This window comes from Ipomoea triloba, chromosome 2 (genome assembly GCF_003576645.1).
Source record: "Ipomoea triloba cultivar NCNSP0323 chromosome 2, ASM357664v1".
Taxonomy (NCBI): domain Eukaryota; kingdom Viridiplantae; phylum Streptophyta; class Magnoliopsida; order Solanales; family Convolvulaceae; genus Ipomoea; species Ipomoea triloba.
Genome location: NC_044917.1, coordinates 15,446,184 through 15,458,345, shown reverse-complemented (window position 1 = coordinate 15,458,345; position 12,162 = coordinate 15,446,184). Strand labels below are relative to the sequence as shown.

General features: G+C 33.5%; 2 protein-coding genes across 2 annotated transcripts; one reads left to right on the top strand and one right to left on the bottom strand.

Annotated features, from left to right (window-relative positions):
- Nucleotides 1-2,081: 2,081 nt before the first annotated feature.
- On the bottom strand, nt 2,082-4,960 carry LOC116010507 (ATP-dependent Clp protease adapter protein CLPS1, chloroplastic). Its single transcript, XM_031249942.1, has 3 exons — nt 4,852-4,960; nt 3,384-3,528; nt 2,082-2,592 (listed from the first exon to the last, which is right to left on the bottom strand). The coding sequence occupies exons 1-3, from the start codon at nt 4,913-4,915 to the stop codon at nt 2,331-2,333; spliced, it is 471 nt and encodes a 156-aa protein (XP_031105802.1). The 5' UTR covers nt 4,916-4,960; the 3' UTR covers nt 2,082-2,330.
- Nucleotides 4,961-7,155: 2,195 nt separating this feature from the next.
- Nucleotides 7,156-11,077, top strand: LOC116010506 (carbon catabolite repressor protein 4 homolog 3). Its single transcript, XM_031249941.1, has 13 exons — nt 7,156-7,548; nt 7,661-7,824; nt 7,948-8,013; nt 8,142-8,194; nt 8,290-8,371; nt 8,864-8,959; nt 9,120-9,212; nt 9,302-9,334; nt 9,486-9,595; nt 9,850-9,961; nt 10,052-10,137; nt 10,244-10,328; nt 10,807-11,077. Exons 1-13 carry the CDS (start codon nt 7,314-7,316, stop codon nt 10,888-10,890), a joined length of 1,299 nt encoding a protein of 432 aa, XP_031105801.1. The 5' UTR covers nt 7,156-7,313; the 3' UTR covers nt 10,891-11,077.
- The last annotated feature ends 1,085 nt before the right edge of the window (nt 11,078-12,162 follow it).

The window sequence follows — 12,162 nt, the reverse complement described above, 5'->3', positions numbered from 1 at the left end:
ACACTATGGAAGAACCAGAAGTTCCATGATCATATTAGGACTGACATTGTCCTTATAATAAAATCACTTATAAACTCCAAAGCGCTCCAAAAATTTCTCTAGTATCTTCAAATTTAAAATTTATGCGATGTGTGTTTCTCGTAGATCACTTGGAATTGACTCCCTTTTTTTTTATCTCCATGATACCAATTAAAGTGTGTTTTAAGGAATATTGATTATATTCAACCCACATAAACTCCAGAAGAGTCACGAGAATCATTGTATAAAATGTTAACTTATAGTGACAATCGTGACGGTTGTCATAACATCTCCTCTATACTCCTTTTGAAACAATTATTCTACTTTAAGAAATGTAGAACTTGAAGAATATTGTTATTTTTAGGGGGAGATGCAAACTACATTTACTTAAATCAATCATGAAGATTGAGTATTAAAAGACTAACAAGTTGCACTTTAGCAACATATGACTTAAATCAATCCTGGAGATTGAGTCTTAAGCAACTAACAAGTTGTACTTTAGCAACATATGAATACATATATGCCATGTACTCTTTTCCTAACTAGATTTTTCCCATTGAACTTTTCTAGTGTAGTTTTTAACGAGGCATGAGTATGATATAATAAACGGGGAGAAAGTTGCAAATAAATACATAAATAGACGAACCCTGAAATCCTGAAGATTATGCCCTGAAGGCTTATGATTGTACTCCTTTTTTCCTTAATTAAGTTTTTCCCATCGGGGTTTTTTAAGTGTAAGGTTTTTAACGAGGCAATCAGGAAAGTTGTCTTCAAGAGAAGCAACAGCATACACATAAATTATTGGTCCTGAAGACCACCAACTCTTGCAAATCTTGAAGATTAAACGTATAAAGTTATGGTTGTACTCTTTTCCTTAACTAAGTTTTTTCCCATTGGGTTTTCTTAGTGTAAGGTTTTTAATGAGGCAACCAGGACTATATATGAGTTTATAAATATCATGTACTATTTTCTTCAACTAGGTTTTTTCCACGTGGTTTTTCTAGTGAAGTTTTTTAATGAGACATGAAAGTATCTGAATATACAATTCATGTACCATGTACTCTTTTATTGTCTAGATTTTTACCACAGGGTTTTCTTAGCAAATTTTTAATGAGATAAGATTGTGGTCAAATAATGTCCCAGGGGAGTGTTATAATAGTATTTCATTAGTGGACATTATTACTTGTAACAGTTGTAATGGACACAATTATTCCTCATTATGTATCCCATTATTGTACCCCTTATATATATATGTGCAAATGTAGTATTAGATGGTGGTGTGCAATGATGAATACGATGACTCTCTGATTTTGTCTTTATTACTTTGTCTTTACCTTTCTCCCTACATCATGTTTGAGCTAATGGGTTTCACAACAAACAAAATATATTTTACTATATATTAGTGTACCATTTGCATATTTACTGACATTCCAACAATCATATACTTATTAAGAATACATATAGCCAAATACCTTGTGGTCTGAATTCGTCACTGTTACTAGGATGATGGCATAATCATGTTGATTGGATACTATAGATATGCTAGATTGTAGTTACAAAAAAAAACATATATATAAAATATAAATGTAATAAAAAATAATTAAATATTTCTTAATATAACATAAAACCTAAGTTTTTTTTTTTTTTGAGTTCTACTGACTTTGTTACAATGTAGTATCTGTTCATAGCTACTTTCTCAATCTACTGAAGCACAATCATATTTTTAATATTAAGCATAAGGACGTGCAGTATCTGTTCATAACTACTTTCTCAATCTACTGAAGCACAATCATATTTTTAATATTAAGCATAAGGACGTGCATTTTGTTACAATGTAGTATCTGTTCATAGCTACTTTCTCAATCTACTGAAGCACAATCATATTTTTATATTTTTAATATTAAGCATAAGGACGTGCACATATTTTTACGTATCACGCATATATTACATACCTATTTCAATATACATCACACGATCTTAAGCTTTTACCATTTTTAAATTAATGCATAATTTTGAAAGATATTATCAGGATAACTATAGACCTATAGTAGTAACTAGTAAGCTAAAGAGCTAAAGAGCATATATTTATTACTAAATTGATTGGGGAGAATTGCATCTTTTGTCTGACTTATACATGACTATAGTGTCAATAACATCCAGCCGAAGAAAAGAGTGAAGTTTTTTTATTGGTTAATTCAACAGACAACCAAGTTTCAAAACTATTTGGTTTTCAATCATCTATGTACATATGTAAAATCTAACATCTCATACAGGTTATTTTTTTCCACTAGAGATTTGTTCACTTCAACAAGTCAACAGCCTCCATTGGCGGGTTCAATTGAGCTCAATAGGCCATTGCCTCTCAGCTGCATGCAATGATCTTCTGCATCTACTTGGGGACAGATAATGACCACTGAGAGGCCATTGTAATGTGCCTCTTGCATGATATTTACCGCGTTGTCAAGGGTCATCCCTGGTATGACCTTCATAAGGACTTGGACAACGTACTCCCTCCTGTTGTAATCGTCGTTATGCAACAGCACACGATATGATGGGGACATTTTCCTGGACTTTCTGTGGAAAAAAAAAAGAGAATAAATTAGGTCCTGTTACAAGAATTATTTTCTTCCTCCAAAAAAGGCAATGTGCATAAGGAAATAGGAGTTAATACCAATTGGGGTCCTTCGAGTATAGTGACAGCGCCACGTTTAGTTCAAAACTTTCAATTTAACCACCAGTGGTCCTTCAACTTTCAAATTTAACCATTTGTTGTCCTTCCGTTAGGTTAAGTAAGGGCAAAGTTAGGATCAAGGATGGTTAAACTTTTGAAAGTTGAAGGAACATTGGTGGTTCGTGGTTAACTAGAAAGTTGAAGGACCATGGGTGGTTAAATTTAAAAGTTGAAGGACCATGAGTGATTAAATTGAAAGTTTAGGACTAAACGTAGCAATGACACTATACTTGGAGGACCCCAACTGGTATTAACTCAGGAAAATAGCATACCCTCTACCTCCCTCTCCTTTTTATTTTTATCTTCTTTTTTGAAAAAGTTCAAATAAATCATGACAGCTAGACATAAAATGCCATTACATTCACAATGCAACAATTAAAAGGGCAATATCTGCCCTGTCATCCCGTTCCACTTCTTATGCATAGATATCAGAAATCTACAGATCTACTTCTGCTGCTTAAGTTCAATCTTCCTTTCGTTTGATCCCACATTCAAAACTCATACTTCTCCCTCATTCCCAAGAAAAGTTAATCACAAAGAGATTGAAAATACGAGAGGTAGCAGTCCTAGAAGGATGAGGTTTGAGACTAACTAGGTGAAAGGTAATAGCTCAATTATTAATTGATATCCATACCTCAAATCAAACTCAGATTCTCGGCCAGGAGTTGTTTTTTCAATTACAGGCTGGTCCAACAAACCACCACCTTTTCCCACTCCTGCAATCGGCATTGCCATTACATTCCGGATTGCCCATTGTTTTTGAAAATGGTTCTTATCTCCTGTGGTTTAAACATCATCATGAAAGTGAATCTTGAGGTAGTGAAAAAAATACACAGTAAAAATTCAATGATTCACAAAGAGCTTGAATCATCATCATGAAAGTGAATCTTGAGGTAGTGAAAAAAATACACAGTAAAAATTCAATGATTCACAAAGAGGTAGAAACATCATCATGAAAGTGAATCTTGAGGTAGGGAAAAAATACACAGTAAAAATTCAATGATTCACAAAGAGGTTGAATCATCATCATGAAAGTGAATCTTGAGGTAGTGAAAAAAATACACAGTAAAAATTCAATGGTTCACAAAGAGGTAGAAACATCATCATGAAAGTCAATCTTGAGGTAGTGAAAAAAATACACAGTAAAAATTCAATGATTCACAAAGAGTTTAAAATGATAAGCAAGGGAAGAAGTGAGAGAATGTTGAAACAAACAAATACAGAGCCAACAAAACATCTAAAGCTGAAGAATACTAAGCCAACCATCTGAAGCTTCTCAAAGTAACTACCCGTTTTGCATTTAAGGGATCAATAAGCTTGCAATATAAACTAGAAAGCTTAAAAGTGACATTGCAAAGTAAAATTAAACAGTTGATGCAAACAATAAGCACAGCCAACAACAGTCATGGACTGAAACTATGACAATAATGTATAGAGCCAAAGAGCAAAAACATTATTTTTTCATTAAGAACAAGGCAAATGGGAAAAGAGGGCACAGTCTAGCAATATTGGATACATTACTTTACAAGATACCATACAAGTACTAAGCTTAACCACTACAGACATCAACAAATTACTACTCCTAAACATCTCCAGATAATCCCAAGAATGTGAAAGTGATATACAGAGTTTTTAGTTTTCCCTTCAAAACAAATTTTCCTCGCAAGCAAAGTTAGTAGCTTGCAGGAAGAGGAAATTACCAATTATAAACATAAGTACCTTGAGTGTCCAAGTGCAACTCACGTACAACAAAGGAATTCAAAAACGAGATTAAGAGCGATTTTTGTGGATAGCAAAAGCCCATATTTAGCTTAATAAGTGAATTCCACAGTAATTTACTATAACGGAGTAAATAAGTCACCATGCAAATAATTTCACAGTAATATTCAGATAGCAATTGCTGATAAGAAAAACAACTAATTCAACTCCGATTTCAATCCACCAGCTCAGTTCAAGCAAAATCCTCAAACATTAGCACACATAATCAAAGAAGCTATAATTAGATTAGAAACAAACAAAAATCGATATGAAAATCTCCAAAACAATAAGAGATGAAGCATATATCCAATCTGAGAATTGCTACAGAGAGAGCTAGAGAGTACCGGGTTTAGGGTGTGAGAAATGGTTGGGAGAGAGAGAAATTCGACCGCAAATCGCAGTCTCCATCGCAATGCACCACTCCCTCTAGCTCCAATTCTGTTTGTCTCTCTACTCACCAAACTCTCTAAAATGGGAAAATATATTTCCACATTTTTTAGTGTCAAAATTGAAAATACCACAAAAATTATTATTATTATTATTATTATTATTATTATTATTATTATTTTGTGTGGAGAGAAACTCGCAATTATTACTCATAGTGTGCACTAAGTAAAGCATGCTTTGTAACCCGCAAATTATATCGCATCAAAACGACGTCGTTTTGATTAATGAAAACAGACAGATGAAACTACCTTCGTTTCGCGCCATTCACTTTCAGTTCATATACACTGCACTTACATTTCAACACAATTGCAGTTACATTTCAACACAACTGCAGTTATATTTCGATATAACTACAGTTTCATTCGATAATATAAAAAACACAAATGTGAAACTGTTATTCAGTATCAGTTCATATACAATGCAGCTACATTTCAACACAACTACATTTACATTTGGGAAAATGGCATCTTTAGTCCCTGAGTTATAGGGGTAGTGTAGACTCAGTCCCTAAGTTATGGCTGTAGGCGAGTTTAGTCCCTCAGTTATTCACAAAGTGGCGAGTTTAGTCCCTGGACATTAAATTTGACCAAAAAATTAAAAAATATTCAAAATTTGAGGGGTAAAATAGGAAATTCACATTTTATTATTCTTCTTATATCAAAACCACTTTTACAACATTATTTTTCACTTCTTAGCCTAATTATTTTCAAGATTTTTCATTTTTAAAAACATTTTAATAACTTTCAAATGACTTGTTAGGAACCTGACTCTCGTATAACACACTTAAAACTTAGCACAAATAAAGAAATGCATATTCATTGTATTTAGGTGTATGAAACACACTATCCTAACAAGTTTTTATTTTTTTTACTAAGCAACAAATGTAATACAATTAAAACTTTTGCGATTTTTTTTACACACTATCATATCTCAAAAGTTTAATTTTATTACATTTGTTGCTTAGTAAAAAAATAAAAACTTGTTAGGACAGTGTGTTTCATACACCTAAATACAATGATCATGCATTTCTTTATTTGTGCTAAGTTTTAAGTGTGTTATACGAGAGTCAAGTTCCTAACAAGTCATTTGAAAGTTATTAAAATGCTTTTAAAAATGAAAAATATTGAAAATAATTAGGCTAAGAAGTGAAAAAATAATGTTGTAAAAGTGGTTTTGATATAAGAAGAATAATAAAATGTGAATTTCCTATTTTACCCCTCAAATTTTGAATATTTTTTAATTTTTTCGTCTAATTTAATGTTCAGGGACTAAACTCGCCACTTTGTGAATAACTGAGGGACTAAACTCGCATACCGCCATAACTTAGGGACTGAATCTACACTACCCCTATAACTTAGGGACTAAAGATGCCATTTTCCCTTTACATTTCTATATAACTACAGTTTCATTCGATAATATAAAAACAAATGTAAGACACTATCTTTTGAGATGACCTTTAATATCAGTTTCATTGTGGACCGTGGTTCAGGATATAACGACTGTTTGCGACTCTACTAGCAAAGGACCACCAAAAGATAAACCAATTTAAGTTACACATAGCTACAATTTTATTTTTTGTTGAGTGGTTGCGAATTAGGTACGCATAAGTTATAACACTGATTTTAAAATCTATTTGAAAACTCAAAAAATATTTTCTTGTAATTAATAAAAAAATGATTCCTATTTTGAAAACTAATTTTTAAAAGATTAATTTAGATTTTCAATCAAATTGATTAGACCGTTAATTTAGTAATTACTATAATATTACAAAGTTGACAGTTAATAAAAGCAACCTATCTTTATTCGAATCCGTCTTTTATCATTAAAAACGACTCAACATCGTGTTAATCTTACATTTCACTTCACATGCAATTTGAAAAGATAAATATTTTCATTCTCCTTTTCAAATTTACTTGTTATCTAATTCAAATCTGAATTAATCTCATAATAATGATCCTATTCACCTATTATTTGTTAATATAATTTTTAGATGAAAAAAACTTTACAACCCTTTCAAATGTGAGTAAATACTGCCTTATAACCTTAATTTACAAATAATCACAAGTAAAATAAATAAGCTTAAATTATCCATAGCTATTCAAATCCAGGGACAATGATCCGGAATTGACTCTCACCCCCGGATAAGAATCATTACATCCTCTCAGAATTTTCATTTTTCCAAGAAGGAAAAGAAATCAGCAGCACACTTGAAGTTGTGATGTTGCTACTTGGCTCCATAGTAACCTTTCGTTGCCACCGAAGATAGGCGAACCAAACGAGGCAAGGATTATTCTATCAGTTTTTTCAGTTAACTTCCACTTTTGTACCTCTCTTTACGCTTTACATTACATCTCCTTCAATGGGTTGTTGCCGAGCCCCATCTCTGTGGCTATGCCCAACCAGGCCAATAACCGCTTCCAGAAGCTTCCGATCACTCTCCATTCCCGCCTGCGTCAATGCTTCATCTAATTCCACGCCGCCATCGTCGGCCTCCTACGGTCGCCGCTGGTTCAACCCCGTCCTCAGCAAGCCGCCGACGGAAATCGTTCGCCGTTGGGTTGAACCGGATGCTTACCATTCAACCCCGCCTCAAGGTCCAGCATTTCATTTTATTACACTGATCATTGCTATTTGCTACCGTAATTATTCAGTAATGCTTGCTTGTAGTTTTGAATGTGGTTTAATTGCGAAGCGTTAATGGTTCAGAGAGGTTCACAGTCGTTTCGTATAACGTATTGGGAGATAGAAATGCTCTGAAACATGGAGATTTGTATAGATACGTTCCTTCTGTTTACTTGAATTGGGACTACCGTAGACCAGTCATTTGCGAGGAACTCCTCCAGTTGAGCCCTGATATTATCTGCTTGCAAGTAAATAATTCCCAATTTTGCTTTCTATACCTTCTATATTCCTGCATTTCTTTTAATCTTTGGAAACCTAGGTGAGAAGTAGACTAGTCAACATTCAAAATTTCACCATTCTTATCTGTTTAGGAGGTGGATAAGTATTATGATCTCTTAAATGTACTGGAGAAAGCTGGATATGCTGGTTCCTACAAGGTTAATTTGTTTATTTTTCTGTTCTCAGTTTGTCTTTAATGTAGTACTGCTGTTATTTTTACTAGGAATGATGAGAAGTACTTTTGACAGTGTGTTAAATGTGGTTATCGTTTTATTTATCTTGCTAGAGGCGTACTGGGGATTATGTTGATGGTTGTGCTATGTTTTGGAAAGCTGATAAGTAAGAGTTAGATAAATTGGAGCTGTTCTTCTTAATTAGTTTATCTGACTATTTCAAAAGGTTTACTGAAAACACTGATAATTTTGTTTTGTCAGATGTCAGTTATTAGAGGGTGAGAGCATTGAATTTAAACAGTTCGGTCTGCGGGACAATGTTGCTCAACTCTCTGTCTTTGAGGTAGCAGTTGTGAATATCTGGCCTTTTAACTGAACTTTTACCCTTTATACTGATTGCAAAAAGCTCCTGTATTTCAATGGCACACTGTACTAAATACTTGCTATCTTGAAACTTCTCCTTTAGGCTTAAATTACCCTTTACATTATGGGATAGGGTGAACCAAGCAGATATGAGGGTGAAGTTCCAAAAAATAACAGATGTTATGAAATGCAATGGAAAGTTCAATAAAGATTTTGTGTAGATATGCCAACATGGCCAAGTACATGCACTAGATAGGATAGGAATTCGAGATTTTGTAGCTGGTTCAATATGAATGCAAATTCTGTAAGAAAATTGCTTTAGCACCCAGTTTCTAAAGATATGCCATTATTTTATTGACAAACCTGAATTTTGGCTAGAGCTGCCTCAGATGGTGTGTTATAGCCACATCATAGCATTATTTTTTCTCACAGATACTAGACTCCTTTCAATTTCTGTCTTTGATGCAGATAGATGCCGGAAGGCAGTGAAACTGGCTCAAGAAGAGTAGTAATTGGGAACATCCATGTTCTTTATAATCCACACCGAGGAGATGTTAAACTTGGTCAAGTATGATAAGTACTAAGTAACTTTTTATGAAAGAAAGATAATGGTATCTTGGCAAAGACACGTTTAAGTGTATGAGAAACCAGTTTCGGCAATTTCTGAATGATATCCATAAATTTGTGACTACCTTTTTATTTAACTTAATGCTTTTTCTGTTTTTCAGATTCGCTTTCTTACATCAAGGGCATACATTCTTTCAGAGAAGTGGGAGAATGCACCTGTTGTGCTTGCAGGTGACTATAACAGCACACCTGGGGTCAGATGTTTTCACATCATTTATTCTGATATCTCCCTTTCGGAATTATTATTTTGTAAAAACTTAGTATGTTTTATACCCTTTCACAGAGTGCAATCTACAAATTCTTGTCATCTTCTGAGGTAATATGAATATTTTGTCTTTTAATAGAATACATCTTAAGATTCTATTTGCAATATCAAGAGTTTGCTGGTTATAAAAAATAAAACTTTGTTCCAATTACAATGATTTTTGCTTCAATCAGGTTTTGATGTTTTTCATTTCTCATTGCAGCTCAATATCTTGCTACATGACAGGAAAGAGTTGTCTGGTCAAAGACGTAATCGTAATACTGTTCTTCGTCTTAGAAGAGAAAAGAACACTCTATTTGTTCTAATGGATAGGTACTTGAGTTTCTGTTTATTTCTTTAAATATCTTTTGATTTTTTGCAATTTAGTGCCAGCTGAATGAGAAGCAAAAAAATCACTGTCAATTTGTCAAATGAGAAATTTTCCTTGGTGACAAAAGTTTTAAACCAGAATATGTCTCTTTGATGGTGCAATCGTGTTCTGATCTTAAAGAAAGAACACCTAAATTCTGCCTCACATCATATATTTTTGGACTCAAAACCTGATGTCTGTTTCACTTTTGTCTCAGATTCCTTAATAAGTGTGGTTGGACTGATGAGGAGATTAATGTTGCTACTGGAACTAGCAACCATATAATTATGCATCCTCTGAAGCTTAACAGTTCTTATGCTGCAGTTAAGGTATGAGTTTTATAGAGTCTTGCCATGACTTTTACAATCTGTTATATACACTAATACACCCATACGATGGAATGCTTTTATTTCTCTCAGGGATCTGTGAGAACAAGGGGCTCTAATAATGAACCTTTAGCAACATCTTACCATTCAAAATTCCTTGGAACTGTTGATTATTTGTGGTGAGAATACTTCTCTGCATTTCAAACAATTATTATGTTTGATTAGTTCGGTGAAGCTGTTCCAGCAACAATTAATTTAAAGAAAGATGTCCTCGCTGCATGGCAGGTACTCTGATGGCCTTGTACCTACAAAAGTTCTGGATACTGTACCAATTAATGCACTAGTCAAAATAGGTAGCCTTCCAAGCAAGGTATGATCTTTGCCTCAGCTAGTAGTATTGTGATTAGATAATTTGACAAAATGAAATATCCATTATGCTAGCCATTTTTATTCAGGATATTCTCCCCCTGCTGCTATGTTTAGACCCTAGACAAACTTACACCCTTTTGGTTTTTTAGTTAAAATTGATGATATAGATTTCCTCAACTAAACCTATAAAAGGGAGGAGAGACGCAATTTCCTCTTCTTGAATGAATGGCTTGCTCTCACGCCCTTCTTGTTGGGTTATCATGCTGTGCTCACTGCTCAATGGATTCTTGAATCACAGTGCACAGTGAAACTTAAATGCTTTTTCTTTTCCTGTCATAGGGTTATTGCCTCGATCACTTTTTTCCTGCATTTCTATCTCCATTTGCTTTTTCATTCCTAACCGTGCTAACATGCTCTACGAGTCGGGTGACCTATGAGCTGCTCAACCTCTAGTTAACTTAATTTCATGATACGTACAGAAATTGGGTAGTGATCACTTGCCTTTGGCTGCTGAGTTTGCCTTCATTCAGTGCGACAGAGAAGAAAATGAAGTGATCACCTAGCTACCCAAACTGAAGAAGGCTAGCTTCGGGTAGTTATTTATGTAAAATGTTACCATTGAAAGTAGAAACAGCTCTGTGAATGGGATGAGAATTTGTAAAATGTACCTTTAATTCATTCATGAATCAAGGAATGAGAATGATTAGACTATTAAGATTTATAAAAGAAAATCATGTTTTGTTGATTTAATTACTCCCTCCGTTCCGTTTTACCTGTCTTACTTTCCTTTATAGTTTGTCCCAAAATAGTGTCATCTTTCTAAAATTGTACATAACTATTATTCTACATTTTCCAATTTACCCTTTTGACTTTTCAACCTTTTAGCCTATTTATGAGGTAAGTACAATTGTACTTTGTACAAATAACACCAACTTTTGAAGGGCAAAATTAGAAAGTTAGTATCATTTGTTATGTTGGTATTAAAAACCGTACAAAAAGTAAATGAAATAAACAATTAGGAACGGAGGGAGTATTATACATTAGGATTTGGTGATTGGGCCAGTTTAACCTCCAATTTTTGTATCATAAAATTTGTATTAGATCAAAAATTATGTTGAATTGTGATTATACATCACACTGAATGGAGATATTTTCGATGTTTGTTGTTTTATAAAGAAATTTGGATTTCTAGTAAACATGCAGTCTAACACGGCAATTTATATCGTGGCTAGTCCACAATGGGCCATGGATCAACACGACGTCGTTTGATATTTAAGCTTTAACAAATTTCGTAGCTTCCTGTTTCTCATGTTTCAACATAAATTGTAGGTACAAAATTCATACGCTTAAGGTACAAAATTACATAGCATGTAGTACAGAAACGCATAACACGAGATACGCATACATACTTTTTATTTTACTTATTCTCAAATCTGATTATTGCAAATAATTTATGTCCTATAGGCACATAATTTCATAATACAAAACTTAAATTCGTAAAAAAAGACACAATATGTTTTGTGTTAACAACTATTAATCAATTTCAGGTATAAAATCCTTACTCTTAATGTATAGAATTGCATAACATAAGGTACAGAAACGCATAACACGAGATACATAAACATGCTTTACAATAAAAAAAAAAAAGAAAAAGGAATAAGGGTCAAATAAGCCACTCAACTGCACACCAAACTGCAATTAGGCCATCGAACTAAAAAAAATACAATGGAGTCCATGAACAACACAAATTCATGCAATTAAACTCAAAATAACCTATTTGCCTTAAAATGTGCTAACGTGACGTTTACATATTTTAAAAATATTTTTTTAACATA

Bases quoted from the DNA above. Each gene is read 5' to 3' on its own strand.
- LOC116010506 (XM_031249941.1), top strand. From the start codon at position 7,314: ATGGGTTGTTGCCGAGCCCCATCTCTGTGGCTATGCCCAACCAGGCCA. The intron at 8,014-8,141 runs GTTAATTTGTTT...TTATCTTGCTAG, and splicing joins GATATGCTGGTTCCTACAAG to AGGCGTACTGGGGATTATGT. The intron at 10,329-10,806 runs GTATGATCTTTG...TGATACGTACAG, and splicing joins TAGGTAGCCTTCCAAGCAAG to AAATTGGGTAGTGATCACTT.
- LOC116010507 (XM_031249942.1), bottom strand. From the start codon at position 4,915: ATGGAGACTGCGATTTGCGGTCGAATTTCTCTCTCTCCCAACCATTTC. The intron at 3,529-4,851 runs GTACTCTCTAGC...TTTAAACCACAG, and splicing joins TTTCTCACACCCTAAACCCG to GAGATAAGAACCATTTTCAA. The intron at 2,593-3,383 runs GTATGGATATCA...TTTTTTCCACAG, and splicing joins GAATCTGAGTTTGATTTGAG to AAAGTCCAGGAAAATGTCCC.